Below are 21,680 nucleotides of genomic sequence, written 5' to 3'. Positions count from 1 at the left end.
GCAGCAGAAGCAAGAAGGAAGAGCCAGGGGGTTGCAGAGTAATTCAAGAGCTACCTAATCAGCTTCTGACCACTCAAAAGTTGGTAATGTTGTAGATTTTGTAGTTCGTATTCTGTAATCGTCCCCTGAAACTGTGGAGAGCCGACGGAGGTTCTGTAAATCAAATGAACAGGAAAAAAAAAGAAAAGTCCATAAATGCTCAGTACATAAAATGCACCACTTTCATGAATTCCTGGGATTTCTAGAGAGTTCCCTGTGCGTGATAGGCATAGAAGAGAGATGCCATGCTTGATGTTGGTCCAGGACAAGGTGAACTTTGTGCACACTAATTTTAATTCATTATATATGCCTTTTTTTCCCAGCACAAATGGACCCCCGAGGCCTATCTCCCAGACAGAGTAAAAGTGACAGTGACGATGATGACCTGCCAAATGTGACCTTAGATAGCGTTAATGAGACTGGATCTACGGCCCTTTCCATAGCCAGAGCAGTACAAGAGTAAGTACCACGTTCTCAGGATGAAATGAGACTCGCCGAGGTGTGCAGTGGGTAATGGAAGCAGCAGTACCTCCTGTTCCCAGGACTTGCCCCTCTCACTCGCGACGGGCTCGCGCGTCAGCATCCTTCCACCCCGGCTTACGTTCTCTGGGAGCAGGTTAGGCATGAAGTATTTTGCGTAGTTGAAAATCTGTGCGTTTATTAGAAATGAGGCGCCTGTGCATCTCTGCTAATACTTCCTACCTCTTCTCCTTAACTCTGAAAAAAATACATTGTTCTTTTTGAATGTTGCCATCCAATTACTGCCCTCATTGTTATCGTTCATTTACAACAGTCGAGAGAAATAAAATATGGCAAGTATGATGATCTTGTTTTGATAGGAGAGTGCAGAACAGCTTTTCTGAAATGATAAATTTGGAAGCTGATGTCTCACCACTTTGAAAAATCAGAATCGTGTGTGATTTTTGAAAAGATCTTTTCTCTCTCCTTATATCTGGACCATCGAGTTAGATTTCATCCTTGTTAATCAAAGATAGTTGCTTTTCCATCATTGTTGATTCCGAATCTAGAATCGAACCGGTGGCTAGTCCTTGTATATTTTTTCTCTGGAGTAATTTTTAATAACATAATCTTACATAAGAGTAGGACTTAAATCGCCACTGCTGTAGCTGGCACATGAGTTATCGGGTCACTGAAAATGATCTTAGTCACTTTCCATATTTTAATTCCTTTTCCCAAATATTGACTAAGTTGTGACTCTGCTCTGTGCCTTAGTCTTTGAAATCTTTAAAACACACACACACACACACACACACACACACACACACACGACTATGACATTTTAGAATTTAGAGCATATGTGTGTGTGTAAAGTGAATAATATGTTTCTATGTTCCATGGGTCATACATAGTATATATTTATGTGATATATGTCTGTGCACACATACAAATACATATGGTATGTTAGGGGAAGTAGGATATAATGGATCTAAAATGAAATTTAGAGTCAGAAACATTTGAATTCAAATTTACATTTAAGCTCTTAATGGTTATGTGACTTTGGCAAGTTATTTAACCACTCTGAGATGTTTCTTCATCTGTATAAGAAAATCAATATACTTACCTTGTAGCCTGGTATGAGGATGTAATATAGTTATAAGATATAAAAATCAAGTCACAGAATTTTGGTACATAGAAGGCTTCAATTGACTATGGAATTAGTATTATAATTATATAATAGTGTGTAGTATATGACAGTTAGGAAATTAATGTGTGGCAAATGTTGTTATTCTAATTGTACAAATGAAAACACTCAGAATCAGAGAAGTTAAATGACTCCTCCAAAGTCCTATAATAAGTTGTAGTAAGACAAAAGTTTGGACTTCTGACTCCCAAACAGAGCTTTTCCTAACAGTACCTGTCGTGTTTGTTTCCAGTAATATTCTTGTACTTCAACACCTATAGAAAGCATTGTTTCAGTCAAATAACTGGTTATAGTCACCTAGTTTCTCCAAAGCAAATGTTCATTTGCCAGGATAGGCATGGAATCCAAGGGGTTGCTGAAATCATGTTTGAAAAGATGGCACGCTGAGTCACCTCATTGCTCATTCAGTGATCAGCACAGTTTAATATGGTTTTGTGTGACCTAAATCTTAAGATCCATCTTTAAAATTAGACTCAATGATGACAGGCTTCAATCCTAAAATGAATAGTACGTTTCAGAGACATTTTAGTCATATTGTTTTCCTATATCATTATAATACATGTATAATTTCTGTGTGTGTGTGTGTATGTGTATGTGTGTGTGTGTGTGTTTACAGAGGTGGGTGTGTTTTTTTTTTAGTTCAAACTTTAAAGTTGGGAACTATAATTACGAACATCTAAATTATGTTTACTTTATTTGGGACTTAGCATATAATGATATTAACTTTTTAAACATAACTTTTTTTTTTTGCTTTTAATATTATGTGCTTATAATATGTAGTGTATTTTAATGTGAAACGTTTAATAGCAGCCTCAAGAACTGGAGCCTCATTTTCAGCCTAACCTCTCAGCCTTGCTTTGTGAAAAAATTTTCAAGGCACAGTAGCTTGTATAACTGCATATGCCTGCCTTTATTACTGTTTCAAAAGTTGCCTGTGTATCTAGGGAAATGCCAGATTCGTTATTCATGTAAGTGTTTTCATTAAACGATTAGTAAAGAATACTGAGCCGTCACCTGGGAAGCCCAAGAACGCCAGGACCCATCAATAGTTAATTAAGTCTCATTCAAGACGCAGTGTGTATATGCAAACACCAGGAAGTGAGAAGATAGTGTTAGATGAAGCAAGAAGAATGCTCTGCAGAGACCTCTTACATATGGGTGTATTTCAAAACTTACAGTAATACATTGAGGAAAATTTTATTCTGGGACAAATAAAGATATAATCCTTGTTAGACACATTTAAAAAAAAAAAAATCTGTACTTAGGTTTACCCGAAGTTAACTTTCAGTGTACATCTTTCTGCTTCTTAGTTTCTCCTTGATTCTTTAATGCATATTACTGTTGGTGATTTTCTGTTTTCACTTTTCCTGTTTGCCTTTGGAACTTGATGCCTTCTGTTAATTCAAAAGCTATCAAACAAAAATTCCAGTGTACTATGGTCAATAAAACAATGCATTAATAATCGTGTAAAACATTAGCTTGGCATATACAAGATGAAAGGATTTCAAAAGACACCCGTTGACCTCTTCCCTGTACTTGCAAAACTTTCTTGAGAGAGTTAGATTCAGAAGTCTATCTACAGATAGAGAGGCAATGGTATCAAAGGGTTATGTTTATTAGAGGTAGCATACTTTCAAAGCCTTGGGCAACCAGGACACAGTTGGCTTTCCCATCAAAGGGAAAAGGAATCATGGTTTAGAAAGTGTTCCAAGGTGGGCCTCTTAATTCATTGGCCGCCAGTGAAGTGTTAATCAAGGAGGAGAAGAAGATGAGGAAGGAGGATATTAGGGAAGATTGACACTAGAAATGGATGAAACTGCCTTGTCCTTAACCTGTCCCTACAACAAGATGCTAACCCGCACGGTAGATGCTCTTGTCTTCTTTCCCATTCAGGTGCAGAGTCTTGTCAATAATCACTGCAGTTTGAGTTTTTAATTAAGTGACTTACATTATTGACATTAGTATATCAACATAGCATAAACCTTAATATATGAATATATATTTTTTCTAAATGACTGTTACTGTGCATTTTACTGTTTTTGTTTTATTTTATTTTATTTTTTTAAAGATTTATTTATTCTGGATGGGGAAGGGATAGAGGGAGAGAGGGCAAGGGCTGAGCACAGACCTGCCACGGGGGTTGGATCTCAGCACCCTGAGATCATGACCTGAGACAAAATCATGAGTTGGGCGCTTAACTGATTGTGTCAGCCAGGCGCCCTTGCGTTTTACTTGTTCTTTTTTAAATGAACTTTTAATTCTTTAGTTTAAGAAGTATTTCCTTTGATTTGAAACACAGAAGTTGTTAGGCAAAATGGCATCCTCCCCGCCAGATACTCAGATATTTCTGTCTCTAAATAAAAAAGAACATCACTTGGTACTAGAGCAGCAACCTGAGGTCACTTTGATGTGTTTAGATTTATATAGTAAGGTTCCTGAACGATGCTTGGACTAATCATTTCAGCCATTTTCATTAATTTGCTTGATTATTGTTTATCAGCTCAGGATCCGTGAATTCAAAGACAATGGAAAAAGCCACAGAGAGGCCCACACACAGGCTCTGCCCTTTTCTTGTTTTAACTGTGCAGATACTGTCCAAGTCAGAAACCGTGTGTTCAATAATTCTGACAAAGCCAACTTCCAGCAATTCATAGAACATCTGTTTTGTTTTGGTCTTTTTTTTTTCCCCCCCGATGGTAAAATAGGGTCGTTACCCTTAACAACTTGACAAACATAATTATGAAATAAGTGTTTGGAAAAAGAGAAGTACAGACGCATGATGAGAGCAAATTATTGTAATTAACTCTCACCCCAGGCAAAACAATGATATTTTTTTAAATAGGTACAGTTTGGCTGTGTTACCCAGACCCTCTAATTTCTGTCTCCCTTTTTAATTCTTTCTCTCTAATTCCAAATATTCATACTCCTCATTGGTTAACAGGAGTAGAATAATCAACTTCATACAAACCAAAGTGTAAGTGAATGAGAATATCTCTTGAGAGAAATTTCAAAATAACCAGGAAAAAACCTTAATCTAGAAGAATAGGGACCGAGACACAGGCATCCCCTGTTTTCCTAAGTTCCTGTTATGCCACTCTGCTTTTACGAAAGACCTGTTAGCACCTGTTTTTGCTAACTGAAAGAAAGTGAAAGAGGATTTTCATCTTTACGAAAAAGATGAACAGCAAAAATAGTGCTGTGTGGTTTTTTGTTTTTTTTTTTGTTGTTGTTGCAGTAAGCCCTTAGAGAGGCAACGCATACTCTAACCAGAAAGAACAGCCCCACCAGACTCCCTCTGGGAGCCACACCCAGCATCTCAGCACCAGAGCTTTGAGCTGTGTTTGTGAGCAGCCCTGGTTTATCTCCTCTTACCCTGTGCCTCTGTCAGCAAGATGGGTCCTGAAGGTGTCACAGAGGCCTAAGACAGGGGGTCTGAGAGTCTGGGAATGCTCCAGAACTCTTCCATTTAAGTTAATGGTCATTGCCTCTTCGCTCTACACCATTTTGGCTTACAAAACGTTTCATAGGAACGTTCTACTTTTGGGTATTAGGGGAATCCTGTATTAGTACTTTCAGTAAGAGCAAGAGTGGAGGATGAGGGAAGCATTTGAAGATGTAGAGGAAATATACCTGTGTTACTCAGTGTCAGTCCTTAGAGGATTGGTGCGTGCGTGTTCCTGTTTAACTCCCACCACAGCTGAGGAGGCTTCCCTCTCTGATCTTTATTATAACTCTCAGAGGAAAGAAAAGCAACAAAATTTGTAGCATCAGTAACTTTGTGCTTTGGCTACCTTCCCTGATACTTGTTACTTAATAAAAGGATATTCCTTTTAAATGGTTCATTGTCAAGTACATTTAAGCTAATCAAAACACTTCACTGTCCTCCCTCTCCCTGTTTTTATTACAGTTGACCCTTGAACACAGGGTTGAATTATGAAGATCCACTTACACGTGGACTTTTTTTGGTAAATACAGTAGAATACTGGAAATGTGTTTTCTCTTCCTTTTGATTTTCTTAATATTTTCTTTGCTCTAGCATACTTCATTGCAAGGATACAGTATGTAATACATAAGCAAAGTGTGTATTAATTGACTGGTTATGATACTGAGAAGGCTTCCAGTCAACAGCAGGCTATAGTAGCTAAGCTTAGAGGTAGTAGCTAAGCTTAGAGGTAGTCAGAAGTTACCTGTGGATTTTTTACTACACGGTGGGGGGGGGGGTCAGCATCCCAACCCCAGTTGTTCAAGGGCCAACTGGGTATTGCTCATGTGAGGGTCCCTTCTCCCAAAAAACTGCTTGAATTTCTGGAAATGAAGAGTATTATTATCTTTAGCACATTTTCATTTGAATGATCTTTGAAAGAACGGGTATGGTAGAAAGTTAGATATCCTTTTGTTATTTCAAACTTTGTTGCTAGTTCAAACATCATAGTTCTTAATTTTAGAAAAGTGCATTTAATGATAAAAGGTCAGAAATCTTGAGTGGTTATTTTTTTGGTTTTATTTTCATTTTTCTTGTTCTGAACTTCTTGAACACACCCACTCCTGTTTCTCTTAATGTCCTCCTGTATGATTGTGTTAATGTCTTTTAAATTATAGTAGAGAGCGGTACAAGAAATGAGGAAGAAAAGTGAAAACAAAGCAATTGTAACTGACAGCCTACTTTTTGGCAGATACTATGAAAACTCATGTAGTTTTCATTTAATTTGCCCTGTGATCCTGTTTTTATCCTGCAAATAAAGAAATGGAAACCCAGAGAGGGTTACTCTATCCCCAGAGGTCCTACAGCTGATAATTTGCAGAGCTCATATTCATTTCCAAGTTTGTCTGACTATAAACCCGTATTCCTTTATGAAGGCAGCTACGGTCTTTATGTTGTGGCTTTAATATCTTGAAACTGTCAACTATCTAAAGCCAAGTTCTTTGAACTTCAAATCCTAGCAAGTACACATTTTTATAAAATAATTTCAGATTGTTTCATCTTTAACCTCATTGTTACTTTAAATATAATCTGATATGGAGAAAATAATCCTATCCTGTACCCTCTCAGAATTTTCTTTTCAAAAAGCTATTCAACTTCTATAAATCACACATTATATGGAAGTGTGAGGAAATAAAATATGAACATATTAGTGTTTTTCATTATAAACTTCACTGGTACTATTTTATTTAAAGAAATTGTTGGGAAAAACGTGGTTTCAAGTGTGTTTTAATATACACATACGTGCTGACATTCCCAAAACCAAAAAATGAACATTCCTTATAGAATTGCTTTCTGCCAATCTATAAAAGGAAAAGTTTGTCCAAGGGTTAACATTGTCCTGGGTCATCTTATTTTGCACCCTTCGACTGAAAGATTTGAGAGGACTTGGATCATATCCCTTTCCTCATCTGCTGATTAGAATGAACCCAACTGAGCTGATTGTGCTTGGAGAAAAAGCCAGAGAGCACTACCTATCAAAGGACTTACGTTTTTCTTCTTAAATCTTTCCTGGATTCTTGTCTCCTTAAGAGAAGCTATAGGTCATTTAATAAGCCTAACATGTTTGGGACACCTTCAGATCCCCTCACTTCCTGTCCTACCAAAGAAACAGCAGTGATTCCCCTCAGTAGTTGGAATTCTAAATCTATCATGGCTGACACGGGCTCTACTGATGGGTAAATCTGAGAGGTGTCCATTCCCTTGCCAGGGGAGATAAATGTTTTGGGGTTGCTCTTCTTTTGAAAGAGCTCAGAAAAAGCTGCTGATTTTCCGTGGATGAACACAGATAAAATCCAACATGTATGCTTAGCCTGCCTCAGCCCATCAGTCTCCCATGCCTTAAAAAAGCAATTAAAATAGCAATCACTGAATATCTCAGTCCCTTGGGTGTTTACTACCAAGACGGAGCCCATCGCACCCACACACAGTCCCATATATCTGCCTTTGGTGGGACACTCTTTGTCCCTCCTTAAATTAAGAAAAGCGGGGTGAGGTTTGGCCAATAATTTGATATTTGAATTGTTTCATGAAGTACCAGATTTTTTTTAAAGATTTTATTTATTTATTTGACAGACAGATATCACAAGTAGGCAGAGAGAAAAGAGAGGAGGAAGCAGGCTCCCTGCTGAGCAGAGAGCCCGATGTGGGACTCTATCCCAGGACCCTGGGATCATGACCTGAGTCGAAGGCAGAAGCTTTAACCCACTGAGCCGCCCAGGTGCCCATGAAGTACCAGATTAAGTGACCTGTTCATTTGGTGCATAGTTAATTACTTTATTCAACCCTGTGTTACACGCTGAGGACAGGATGAATGGTTCATAGTACCTTAGCACAAGGAGCTCAGCATCGAAATGTAAGAGATGAAGTGAAGCACGATATGTTAAAAGCACAGGAAGGGCTGTCTGAGAAAACAGAGGGGTACACATAACTCAGTCTAGAATAGGTAAGACCATCGATGTGCAGTAGGGGTGCAGCTGTTTCTGATGACTGGTGCAGAGGTGAGTGTAGCAGGGAGACGGGGAGGTGACTACGGACCTGATCAGGAAGGGGGAAATTTATTCTGTCGACAATGGGGAGATGTGGATCCGTCAGCAAACATCGGTCTCAAGGAAGCTGCACGTGGTTGTGCAGGTAGAACACCGCGCATCCCAAACGGTCCTATTTACGTCGTTGTGGATATGAATAGTCTGCCTGAATGTCCGCGATTTCCATGGTTAGACCCAGGAACCCGTGGTGTACAGATACGTAAGAAGTGGTGGCGATGGGAGGAGACAGACAAGAAGCACGTATCTCTGAGGAAGGTAAGTGCGACGGAGGTCGGGGAAGCCAGACATGGGCGTTAGGCTGTGTGAAGGTAGAAGAGAGGGTTCACTGTTTCCTTAAGATGTTCCAGAAAGAACTCTCTAATAAGACTGTGTTTTAGGAAAGACCCGAAGAGGGGTGAGGTCAGGGCACAAAGAGATCTAAAGGGAGAACATTCAAGGGAATAACAAGTGCAGAGACTCTAAAACAGAAATATTCTGGAATGAGTAAACAAACTGACCAACTAGAGGACGTTAGTTAAAATTCCTTGATCTTACAGAAGAAACTGAGCTCCATAGATACCGATGAATTATTCCAGCATTCCATCCCTAGGAAGAGGGGCTCAGGACTGAATATTTTTATCCATTCATACTTTTTCCCTCTGGGCTGTGATAAAAATTCTCTTTTTCTAAGGGAATCTGCAGTTATTTAACCAAAACAAGAATCAAAAAGCCAACCCCCCCCCCCAAAAAAAGCAAAACCAATTTTCTCTTTCAAAACATTTGTTTACTTTGTACTTCTTTCTGACTTGGGTTCTCGAAACCTACCCCCACAATGATTCAAAAATATCCATTATCCCAGAAAGTTTTAAAAAATATATCATTGTACTTTCTGTAGCCATTAAGAACTTTTTCCCTAAAAATGGTGTAGCTATTGTTTCAAGTAAAAACTTATCCTCAAAACTTTTTGTGCACAAATCTTTTTGATCATTAAAAAAGTAAAATGAAATAAAAAAGAACATATCATATATGAAAGGCACTACCCAGGTGTTACTGTTTTGAGAAGGATTTATGTCTCTCATCTCTATGACAGGCGTTTTATATTCTATGTCAAATGCTAAACAGGCAGTTTGCCCACCCTCCCCCCACCCCCCACCCACCCCTTGCCAGAACTGACTTGAAGAACATCTTCTGGGTACCATAGATATAAACAAATTAATTTTTAGCCTTTCTAACCACTTGGAAATTATTGGGTTAACTATGTGTTGATTTTTTTTTTTTTTAAACCGCCATGCCTCATTTTAATGTGAATATACTATTTCTTGGTGATCAATTTAAAAATGGAAATCAGGCTTTTTAAGACCAAACTTTTTGTTTTATTTTTATTTTAAGGGGATTCTAAAGTTACATCATGGATAGAATTGATGAGCCACTTCTACTTGACAGTGGCTACACATTTTTGCTACTTTGCTATTTATATTTTTTTTAGTATTAGTAATTTCTGAGATGATTCATAATTTGAAATATGTTGACATTTCATGTGGTCATACAGTATATATATACTCCAAACTGATTGCAAATATTAATATGCTTTTAATTGTTGACATACTTCTGTATGTGAGATCTTTATATAGCTTTATTTTTGGCTATATGTTCTACCTATAATCACATTGCAAATTTATGTACACCATTTATATTTCTCATATATATTCCTAATGGGTGTAACTTGTGAGTATAGGTAGTCATTTCTCATGCATTTTTGATGTGTGTTGACATAGATACTCAGTGATAATGTTGAAATATTAATAAGTTTCGCTACAAGTTCCCAGAACTATTCATCACTATTTCATTTATTAATGTAGTCAGAGAGAGTACACATGATAGAAAACCATACTATAATATATTTGAAATTAACTCAATTCACCAGGATATAATCTCTTCTATTTTCAGTCAAATGCTCTAGACACTCTCTTTTCTTATTACTCTTTATGAGTTATAGCCATTGTACCATAATTTTCCTTTACTTTATAGCACTTTCCCACACACTTGAATCTCATTGAATACATTCACTTACATGCATCAAAGGAAAGTAAAAAATTGAAGGATTCGTTTTCAAGGAGAACCTGCTGCTACACAGAAAAATCTAGTACAGATGGAAAAAGATAGCTTGGATAAGAGTGAATCTTACCAGGTTGACGTTTTACCATGATATTTTGCCATGATATCTGGCCATCCGCTTACATAATTGCATAGTTGAGGATCACCATCCAGCTGAGATGTAAGACATTAAGCATCATGGCTCATCTTAGAAAGTAAACCCCAAACCATGTGTGCTTAGTAATGATAGAAATGCCAGCAAATTTTGGGAATATTCCTGATTGATTATCTGAAAAATTATTAGTGTGCAGGAAAGAATTCCACACTATTTAGAAGTAATGGGTACCTGGGTGGCTCAGTGGGTTAAAGCCTCTGCTTTCAGCTCAGGTCATGATCTCAGGGTCCTGGGATGGAGCCCTGCATCGGGCTCTCTGCTCAGTAGGGAGCCTGCTTCCCACCGCCCCCTTTGCCTGCCTCTCTGCCTACTTGTGATCTCCATCAAATAAATAAATAAAATCTTTAAAAAAGAGAGAGAGAGAAGTAATTACATATTCTTAGCTAAATGAATCATTTTACCAATGTAATTTTTAACATCAGACTGACTCAAATACTACTTCTGGATAGAATTCTGGATCTTGAATAAAATTCTTTCTTGTCGATCTGTTTATGTCCCTAACCTACCCATCTGCCCACCTCCATGTCGTTCCGAATATTGGTTACTTTTGGCTGCAAATAACAGTAAGCCTTACTAGAGCATTTGAACATGGGATTCTTTTTTCCAGTTAACAGGAAGTCTAGGATAAACAGGACAGGCTGGCGGAGGTGTGCAGAATGTCCTGAAGGTGTCTTCTCTCTTCCGGTTTTGTTGCTCCTCTGTTGTGGTTTTCTTCCTACCGGTTGTACGGATTGGCTCCATCTTCAGGCATCCTGCCCTTACTCCAGTCACAAGGGAAGAAGTGAGACTACAAACCAAGTACCAGAGGAGCATACCAGCCAACTATGGCATTTTAAAAAAAAAAGATTTTCTTTATTTGAGAGAACGGGCAAGCGAGAGAGAACGCGAAGTGGGGAGGGATAGAGGCAGGGGGAGAGGGAGAAGCAGGCTCCCCACAGAGCAGGGAGCCCAAGGGCTCGATCCCAGGACCCTGGCATCAGGACCTGAGCCGAAGCCAGATGCTTACCTGACTAAGCCACCCAAGTGCCCTTACTCTGTCTCTTTCCCAAAAGTTGTCCCAGGAGCCCCACCCTGTGACTTCTGCCTGCATCTCGTTGACCAAACCTGGTTTACCTGTTCCCAATTATTGGAATATGGCTAAGGGGAAAGAAAAATATGGCCAGGACCGAGTTAGTAAACCAGCATTGTCTGCCACCAAACTTAAAGTTTACTCCTTAGGAAAAATGTGGTACCACCCCAAACCCAATGTCAAACTGTTTGGTTTTGTTTTTTTCTTTCCTTTTTTAAAAAAAATCACTCTAATGCTGTACAGACAGCCACTCCAGAACCCTGTGGCATACTACTATAGGGATTGACTTTTCTAACATGCATGAGCTTGTTGGTTCGGGCAGGTCTACAGGTTGTTGGAGCAGCACTAGTCATGGTCTCTCATTTTTCTCAACCCAACAGACGACTTGTGTCCTGTGTTTCTCATGGCGGTGGCTAGAGTGTAAGAAGGTAACCCCAATTGTACAAACACATTTTAAGCCACTGCGCAAGGCACTCATCTGCCAACATCCCATGGCCAGACCAAGGCCTAGCCTAGCATCGGTGTGGGAGGAACCATATTTCTCCCTGGAGAGGGGAAGCTTTAGGACAGTGTTGACTAATGTACTAATATTTTAGAAAAGAAAGGCTGTTATTTCTAGAAGCAATTAAAATTAGCTAATACACCTATATTAAGAATCTAATTTATTAAGCTTTGGGAAATTTTAGTCATGTTTTCTGATAAAATTTCCAGGTGGTTCTGGTAGCTCTTGTAAATTCTTCCCCATAGATTCACTTAATGATGTATTTTTTAAAGTCAGTAATAACAAGTATATTTATTGTCTTTGTATCTAAATTTCATATGGTAAATTCTTATCTCCAGGGTTTATACTCTCAGAAGTGTTCCATTTTGCTAAGTATAATAGAAGGTATTACTAAAATGTAGTGCTTAAGCAGCTGATTCAAGCTGAATAAGCCAAATCTGTGAAATGTAATTATGATCAGTTTTTAAACCTAAATTAATGTTGATTAATCTCTTACCATATACAGAATGGCTAAAAATAGCATCAGCTTATTTGCCTTTTTCCTCTGATTTCTGGAATTCTATAGCTATGAGCTATAACAGAGACAAAACACAAAGCAAAATTATACAGAGAATTTAAAATAAAATCTTGGAGCTAAAATTTCATAACCATTTAGCAGAATATGTATCAGTCTCCAATTCTGCATCTATTTTCCATTTTGTTCTATATGTGTAATCACTGTTATAAGGGAGAGAAAACATGGGATTGATTCTCATAGAATTTCCACTTTCTGATGCAAATATAAAACTAATTTCAAATTGTACATTTAGAGGAAATTTTCTAATACATGATAGGAAAGTGCAAGCAAGAAAATTGATTAGAAAATATAAATGACTTTTTTTTAGAATCAGGAGGTTAAAATATCTTCTTGCCAGCTTTTACTGGTAGATAACATTGTGAGGTTAAAATATTAATTTTTCACTATATCTTTTAATGAGAGTTATTTATCCAAGTCAAGTCAGAAGACTGGTAAATGTTTTATAATATAAGAATATATAGCAAAGAGGTGCCTGAGTGGCTCGGTTGGTTAGGCATCTGCCTCTGGCTCAGGTCATGATCCTAGAGTTCCTAACTGAGCCCTGCGTCGGGCTCCCTGCTCAGCAGAGAGTCTGCTTCTCCCTCTCCCCATATGCTCATGCCACTTGTTCTCTCATGCTCTCTGTCTCTCAAATAAATGAATAAATAAAAATCTTTTAAAAAATTTCTTTAAAAAAAATAAAAGAATATCCAGCAAAATTAGAAATTGTTCAAGAAAACAAACAAGATATTTCCTGAATTGAAACCAGGTAATCTCTTTACATACTAAAATCAACCAGGTTTTTAAAAATATGTTTATATCTTTGGCTTTTTACTCCTACATTTTTTTTTTAAGATTTTTTTTTTTAATTTATTTATTTGACAGAGATCACAAGTAGGCAGAGAGGCAGGCAGAGAGAGAGGAGGAAGCAGGCTCCCCGCTGAGCAGAGAGCCTGATGCGGGGCTCGATCCCAGGACTCTGGGATCATGACCTGAGCCGAAGGCAGAAGCTTTAACCCACTGAGCCACCCAGGCGCCCCTACTCCTACATTTTTACCCACGCTTCCAAACTGACACTACTTTGAAACAAATGTGGAGTTGTGTAAATCTTGCCTCATGTATATCTTGAAAAGTTCAAGATTATACTAGGGATTACATTAAATTATTAGTCATAAAAATAACTTAATGGTCACATGCCCCCAAATCAGGAAGACTATATTGGAAGTTATGGAAGCAGTGTAGACATGAGTGACTCCAGGCCTGGGCCAGGGTGTCCGTGGCCTTTGAATATGTATCAGTGACAGTAACCCTAAGTGTTATATTAAAAATGTAGTGTTTTGTGGTTCCCAATTTATTTTTATAAATCTGTCTCACAGTGATTCTTAATACAGCAATGTCTGGATTTTCTTACTTTACAGATGAGGAAAATGAGACTTGAAGTGTGAGCTGGCTGGCATCATAGACCTGATAAGGAGTGTTACCAGTGGTGCCCAATCAGATGTAATTTTCCACTACATGTTAAAAGGGCTCTTTCCTGTCTTCTGTCTTGAAGGAAAAGATTTCTGATAAGTATGTTAAGGAAATGATGGATAGTTTGAGTGATAACTAACTAGACGGAATGATAAGATGAAGGCAGAAGGAATGGCTGTGCCCTTGAGCTGAATAACATAATTGAGAGGAGTGGGTAGAGGAGTTCAATACAATGAAACTCCCCAGTGGAACCTTCCTGTTGGTGTTTGGAGGTCTAGAACTGGAACTGATGAAAGAGGACTAGAAATACAGGAAGGGAGGCAGTGGTATAGGGACAATTAGTGAGGTTTATTTTTATTTTTTAAGGTATTATTTGTATATAATAAAACACTCTACTCTAAGGCTACAGTTCAAGGGGTTTCACAATTGCATATATTCCTGTAACTGCTACCCAAATGAATATTTCATCAATAGGAAAGTTGCCTTGTGTCCCTGCCCCCCATTAACTCACTGTTTCCTCCCAACCCCCAAACAACCACTTTCCGGTGTCTGTCACCATCATTAATTCTAGACCTTCATTTATGAGTTGTATGCAATGTATTCTTTTGTTTCAGTCTTCTTTCACTCGGTGTTTTTGAGATTCTTGCGCAAGTTGGGTTGCTCAGTGGTTTTATGTATTCACTTATCCATGCACCTTGGAACCGTTTCCAGTTTGAGCTCTTATATAACAGCGCCGTGAACATTCATGGGCAACTCTTCTTCGGACATAACGTTTTCGTTTCTCTCGGGTAGACGTCTAGGAGAGGAATTGCCGGGTCAAAGGAAGATGAGTGTTTATCTTTATAAGAAACTGCCCAATGGTTTTCCAAGTAGTACATATTTTTATATTCCCACCTGTGGTGCTTGTGACCTAGTTGTTCTACATCTTCAACTACCTTTGGTATTGATAGTCTTTTTTTTTAAGGCATTCTCTCGATATTTAAAATAGGGTCTGTTTAATTCTTTTTTTTTTTTCAAAGATTTTATTTATTTATTTGACAGACAGAGAACACAAGTAGGCAGAGAGGCAGGCAGAGAGAGAGAGGGGGAAGCAAGCTCCCCGCGGAGCAGAGAGCCCGATGAGGGGCTCCATCCCAGGACCCTGGGATCATGAGCTGAGCCGAAGGCAGAGGCTTTAACCCACTGAGCCACCCAGGCGCCCCAGGTCTGTTTAATTCTTCACAGTGAAGAACAAGATGCCAGGGACTTGATTTTGGAAGATCTGCAGTGAGGAGTCAGCTGAAGGAAGGAAAGATGAAGTTCAACAAAGGGACAGAGGGGCTAAGAAAAGCACCAAGAAAATAGGGAAGAGTGATTTTCAGCCAGATCCTGTTCCCCTGAAGTCCCAGGAGAGTAAAAAATGAGAAGTCTAATCAATTTAGGGGAAAAAAAAAAAATGAACTAGAGAGAGTACAGATCTGCTTGAGTTGTGAAAAGGACATATAAGCTTGGATGAAGCAGGTTAATAGGAAGGAATCCTGAGCACTTAAGGAGCAGGAACCTAAGATTTTAAGGAAGCAAATGCAGAAATGTCTCTGTGAGGGAAAGATGAGAAAAATAAGATGATAATCAGAGCAGTGACCGTCATTTGTGGATAGACTAGATATCTACCCAGCGCGAAAAGAAAGTTTGAGTGAGTCGTTCGAATAATTATGTTTGAAAAAAAAAAACTTTAGTTACAACATGTTTTTGTCTACATGTGTAAAATAAAGTTGCTTATCTGATAATCATCTGGATAAATTAATGCAGATAACAATTAGGAATTTTCAAATTCAAAATATGCTTATTAAAGGCCCAGTGTATGCCAGAGTCATTTTTATCTTCTTTCCATTTTCATTTTAGGCATATCTTTGTCTTCTTATCCCCATGAACTTTGAACTCTTCTTCCTTAGATCTTTTAACTTTACACATGAATAAATATTTGTAAACTTTAAACCCAAAATGTAGGTTAGGTCTTGGTTCATTCCATTGAGGAAATGAGCTTTTCTTTTAGGAATAGCCCTTTTATTTGGTAACTCTATAACCTTCTATCTCTTCTGGATTAGCGATATGAGAGTCTTTTAAGTCCTTTACATATTTCTGTGCGTATATAGTACCCAGCAACCACAGTTACTTCTTTATATTGCGTAGAACCAAGATCATAAAATCAAATTAGCAGATGAACATTACTGATTCATCAAGGTACTCCTAACAGATTGCTGTGGGTGGCAGCACTGTTCAACGTAGTGACATGATAAGCATCAAAAGGGAATTACTTCATTCCTATACGTCATTCATTCAGTATTTCTTGAACATTTGCTATGTGGAAGACACCATGCTAGACTTTGTGGAGGAGACAAGTAGAGAATGTCATCTTTAATATGCCAAGAGTGATTTCATTTTCTCTCCGCTATGATATCTAGGATATTTGTATTCAAAGAAAATTTCTAGTGAATTAAAGTTTTCCTATGCATTGCAGTAATTTCTGTTATCTTTCATGGAAGCGCCCTATTTATTGAACATTGAATATATGCCAAGAAATCAGCTGTCATTGTGGAAGGTCTCCCTGGGTCAGGCAAAACTGTATCACAGGGGGAAGAAATAACAATTCGAGATTGTCTCAAGTGTCTTCCCAGCTTAGGGGGCGTAAAATCATCAGTACTTTCTTGTTAGCAAATTTGATGCTTTAAAACCCAGACTTTGTTCATCTTGAAGCCAGTTTTAATGAAGTGTAGAGCAAAGCAGAATAACATGGCTTTAGCTGGAGGCAGAGGGTACAAAAATATATATTGTGCAGGGCAGAGCAAGAGTAGGTAAGCACTCTAATACATTCGTTAATCTAATTGTTTCTTTATGTTGTGGGCCAGTTAAAAAAAAAAAGTAAACCTTCACAGGGCAGGTTAATCTAAACATTTCTTTGTGCCCCTTACACCTTCTACATGTGGTATCTTTTAAGGAATATGGGGGATTGGAGATGGTATAAAGGTCGGAATGATCCGCTGGCAGGTTGGATGGTTAAAGTTTTTGAAATTCCTTCATCAGAAAAAAGGAAAACTCAAGGATGTTTTCAAAGTTATGTTTAAACAAATTGAACATTATCAGAAAACAGGCAGGGTTGAGCTGTGTTTCAATTGGGATTATTTATGGAGAGAGAGAGAGAGAGCAGACTCCACATTAGATGTTTAAATTTGCTTTACTAAATATATTCATAGGTGTGTGCAACTGTGTACTTGCAATTTTTTTTCAAGGCTATTCCAATATAGGACAGAGAACAGGTTTAGAGGTGACTTAAGGTTGCTGCCTCTGTGCTGCCACTGTAAAGGAGTGGACTGAGGTAGAACATGTCACCTAATCTCTGGAGATCTTTTCTCTAACCAGAAAACAAAGGGTTTGGACTGAATTTTCTCTCAGTTCCTATTCAGGTCTGTTATATACCGAGTGAAGGACGTATTAACATACTTGAAAGACCTGAGCCCTCCTCAGTCAGTGTAACTTCTGAAGACCATCCAGTGTCTTTTACCATTGAATTGTGGGACTTTACTGATAAGTGTGTATTCCTCCTGCACGCTAATGATGCATGATAATTGTGTCTAGAATGATAGCTTTGCTTTAAGTTGGAGAGTGTGCATTGTGGTTTAGCACAGTTTGGTTCACATTTCTGTATTTGTTCTTTAATAATCAATTACTTGAATTTAATCAATTTGGAGTTTTGGTTGAAAAAAAATGTCAAGTAAGATTTAATTTAATGGTAATAGGGGATTTATAAGACATACCATTAAAAAGTGTCAAGAACCTTAACTTGTGAAAAATATTAATCAAGAAGACAGTAGTTGATAAAAAAGCAATCCTGATCCAGGAAATTCGTTCACATCACAGATCCAAGGCCACTCACTGTTACTGTGAGCTAACAAAGCGAGTTTGTAGACTGTGGACTCGGAAGGAGGAGATGGCATCCAGTATCAGAAAAGCTGCTTTGGTGGTGTTTTTCAAGATGGTACTTCCGGAGTCCAGGGTTCATCTTAATAAATTATAACTATTTTTAAAACTACAGGTATAACACAATCACATATAAGTGAGTTGCCTACCAATAGTTTTACAGACTTGGAGCCTACGGCTGTGTTAGTTTACACGGCCAGATTATCTCATTTGAAGGCAGATCACAAAGCAGATCTCCTACCGTCTCTGTTCATATGTTTGAAATTTCCATGCATGTGGTTCTTGAGAGGGTGAATGCAAGAACTTGGCACATGGCCTGTAATGTAGTAAAACCTCAATAAATGTTAGCTGGGCTGCTTCCTGTTCTCACTCTTTTATTATCTATCATAGGTTGTAAAGGTTGTCACTTCACACTAGTTCTTTTCAAATTCATGTCTACAGATGTCCGCTCGCATAAAATCGCACAGCTGACTACGTTCCTAACGCACACGTGCGCCACACTCAATTAAACATCAGGCCGTGTCAGGCACATGTGTCCAGCATGTGCCCTCACCGTGGCCTCACTGTCGGTTATGTAAGGACAAGTGGATGTCTAGCATGTGTAACCAAGATAATACACTGCAGATCATCTGGATGTCTCTTTTCTAACTTGAATAACAAGGATAAATGATACGCACTTTCATATTTCATAGAAATTTGAAATTTCATAGAGATTTTTATTAATTCACTTTGCAACCAAAATTTCCATTACTCCTTTTTAGGCTTCAGGGTCATTGTTTTAGTCTGAAGGTATGACATATATGTCGTTACCCAAACAGGTCTTAACATGTACAGCATGACATGTGCAAAAGAGCTTTGCACAGATCAAGATACGGAGCATTTGTCCTGGAAGGTTCTTATACCCCAAAATAGTCTTGATTATTTTAGTACTTTTCCACCCAGGGAGGATCTCAATTACTGTAATGGAAGCGATTCTGAGCTTGCAGGATACCCTGTGCAACATTCTGACGTCTGTAACTGAATTTCGGGGGTGCAGGTTCATTCATACTCTCTAATTGAAACAGAATGCAGGGTAATTGGATGCTGGCATTGTTATTACAAAAGCTGTAAGATTTTAATATTTATCAAAACACGTTTTCTTTTTCTAGTCACTTAATGATAATTAAGGATTTTCCTTTATTGTGAGTAGATACTGCTTTTATCTCTTTTTACTTTGAAACTCCATGGGCAATTTGATTGTAAAAAGACTTATAGAATGAACAGTTTTCATCCAAGTAACAGGTACACAGGGGTGGGTTAGGACTCGCCGGTATGTTGGAATCGGTCGAGAGAAAAGACTGGAATTGGAGCTAACTAGTTGGCAGTGTGTAGCCTGCTGTCTGGCCCGTAGCCATAGTGAGACCGTCAAAAGCTGGGTTTTTATGCTTATTTGTGCTTTTATCCTTATTTATGCTTATTTGTCTTTGTCTCTGTAAATATATAAATGAACATGGGAATTACATGCCTGTAAACATGAGGAGTAAAGCAGCTGAAAACAGCTGATTTTGATCAGTGACTTGCCATGTTTAGTGTATACTACCGACCAAAATAGCAAATGCTGGGGAATAACTTTCGAGACTAGGCCAGGATGATGCCAGGAAGATAGAGTCCTATTTTGGTGATTGTATTCTCTAGTCCACAAGGATTGTAATTCTGTCATGATCCCAGGGTCCTGGGATTGAGCCCCACATCGGTTTCCCTGCTTGGCGGAGAGCCTGCTTCTCCCTCTTCCTCTGCCTGCTGCTCTGCCTGCTTGTGCTCGCTCTCTGTCAAATAAATAAAGTCTTTTAAAAAATAAAAATTAAAAAAAAAAAACGAACAGAGGCAGGAGGCTAATGTGGTCCAGAATTCCTAAGGATCACTTCTGTAAGGCTTCACTCTAGGAGAATAGCCACAAAATTGCCCCAAAGAAACTGAATTTTTTTTTTAATGAATTTTTTTGACCTGATAGCTTTTTTGGAATGATAAACATTTAATATGGCAGGAAAAAAAAAGTCAGTTCAATGAGAAAAGATGAAAAATTGCATTGAAATTCGGTACAATATCATTTATATAAAAATATTCTAATTTTGACTGCATCGTTAGATACTAGTGTAATAAATTGTAGCTGTTGCTGCATGTAAGTAGACATGTGAATATACACTTGCATTAATTAAATCTGGTAAAAATGTCTATTCTGGCCTTATAAAATGTAAATTACACTTATCTACTCTATCATATTTTGTTTGTGTCTATTTAGAGAACTATTCAGAGAACTTTAAGAAAACAAAATAAGTGAAATTGGGGCTTTTTTAGGGATCTCGAGAGGAATGAAAATGAATTCTATTAAAATTTATTTCTGGTGAATTTGAAATGTAGGCGCATTTTCCCAGGGGCAGTTCCCCCTTTACATCAAAAATTTCTGGATCAGAATAGTGAATTTTTCTATCCATGCAATGTGTTCTTTTTATTTCCTAGAAGAACAGCAGGGAGTTTCATCTAAGAGAGAAGGTGATTTCTGGAAGCCCAGGGACTAGGTGTCTGTCCTCCTGAATTTCAGTTCAGCCTCTGTGCTTTGCTCCTGCTGTTTCCAAGCTGCCCAGCCTCAGTACTCATATCTGCAAAATGGAGATAAGGACCCCTCATTCCTCTCCCTTTAAGACTGTGAGGTGGCGAGTTCTTCTGCTTCTTTGTATAACTGGGCTTCGGCGCACTGTGGCATTCTATGAAAATTCTCTAAGGATGCTTCAGTGCAGTATTTGACTCTGGGACCATGCCAACACTGTAACAATCAGTTTCGAACACCGCCCCCCCCCCCATGAGCGTTGGCATTTATTGCTACAAAGTAGTGTCAGCATGGGTCACTCCCCCAAATACTCAATAATTGGAAGGATTAACTTCCATTCTAATTGCTAAACCATGCAATTAAAAAACAAAGTCAGAAAAACAAACTAAAGTTGTGACCACTGTATTGGCTGGGAAAGACTGATGAGGGTTTCCAGTTACGTTTGGAAAGCTTCAAGTAAGAACTGTAAATTTTACTTTTCTGTAAATTTTACTGTTTTAAGGAGAAGGACTACATGTAAGAAAAGATTGAGCAATTTTTCTTTCTTAAATGTAAGGATTACTTATAAAAGTCCAACAAAGACATTTAAAACCAATTTTTGTAAGCAACTCTGGATTGCTAAAGTGTCTTTAGTTTATGAAATGAAACTTGAAAGATAGGCACCTTAATGTAAATAGTGAGTTGCAAAGAAGGAAGAAGAATGACCTTTGCTGAGCAGTGGTCGTGGGCCAGGTACAACAGATCTTTTATCATCCCTGTATCTAGATGAGGTAGGTAATAATATTCTCACTTCCATGAAAAGAACCTAAAGTTGAATGAGTTTAGGCAACTCACACAAGATCACAGGTAGTGTGTTTTGGAGCTAGGGTCCACACCTAGCCCTGTCAGACTCTGAAATCCCTTTTCCTTTACATTCTGGATAAACTTGGGAGTTCTTAGCCCCTGCATGGCCAGAGTCTCACTCTGGGACCCTACGCGAGTTCTGTAGTGTTATCCTCACTCATGAGGGCGGCATGGACCCGAGGATCTGCCAAAGGCTTTTGGCTCTAAATTCCATCTGGATAGGA

The 21,680-nt window shown here is 38.3% G+C and overlaps 1 protein-coding gene across 1 annotated transcript in view; it reads left to right on the top strand.

Moving 5' to 3' along the window:
* The window catches only part of LOC111147079 (Kruppel like factor 12), a 450,202-nt gene that overhangs the window by 348,586 nt on the left and 79,936 nt on the right, over window positions 1–21,680 (top strand). The window contains exon 6 of the mRNA XM_022502963.1: window positions 363–498. Within this exon, the coding sequence (XP_022358671.1) occupies window positions 363–498 (136 nt within the window). The remainder of the gene's footprint in view (window positions 1–362; window positions 499–21,680) is intronic.

This window comes from Enhydra lutris, unplaced genomic scaffold (genome assembly GCF_002288905.1).
Source record: "Enhydra lutris kenyoni isolate GAN:26980312 unplaced genomic scaffold, ASM228890v2 scaffoldscaffold15, whole genome shotgun sequence".
NCBI classification, from domain to species: Eukaryota; Metazoa; Chordata; class Mammalia; order Carnivora; family Mustelidae; genus Enhydra; species Enhydra lutris.
Note: the sequence above shows the minus strand (reverse complement) of the source record. Positions and strands in the feature narration are given on the sequence as shown.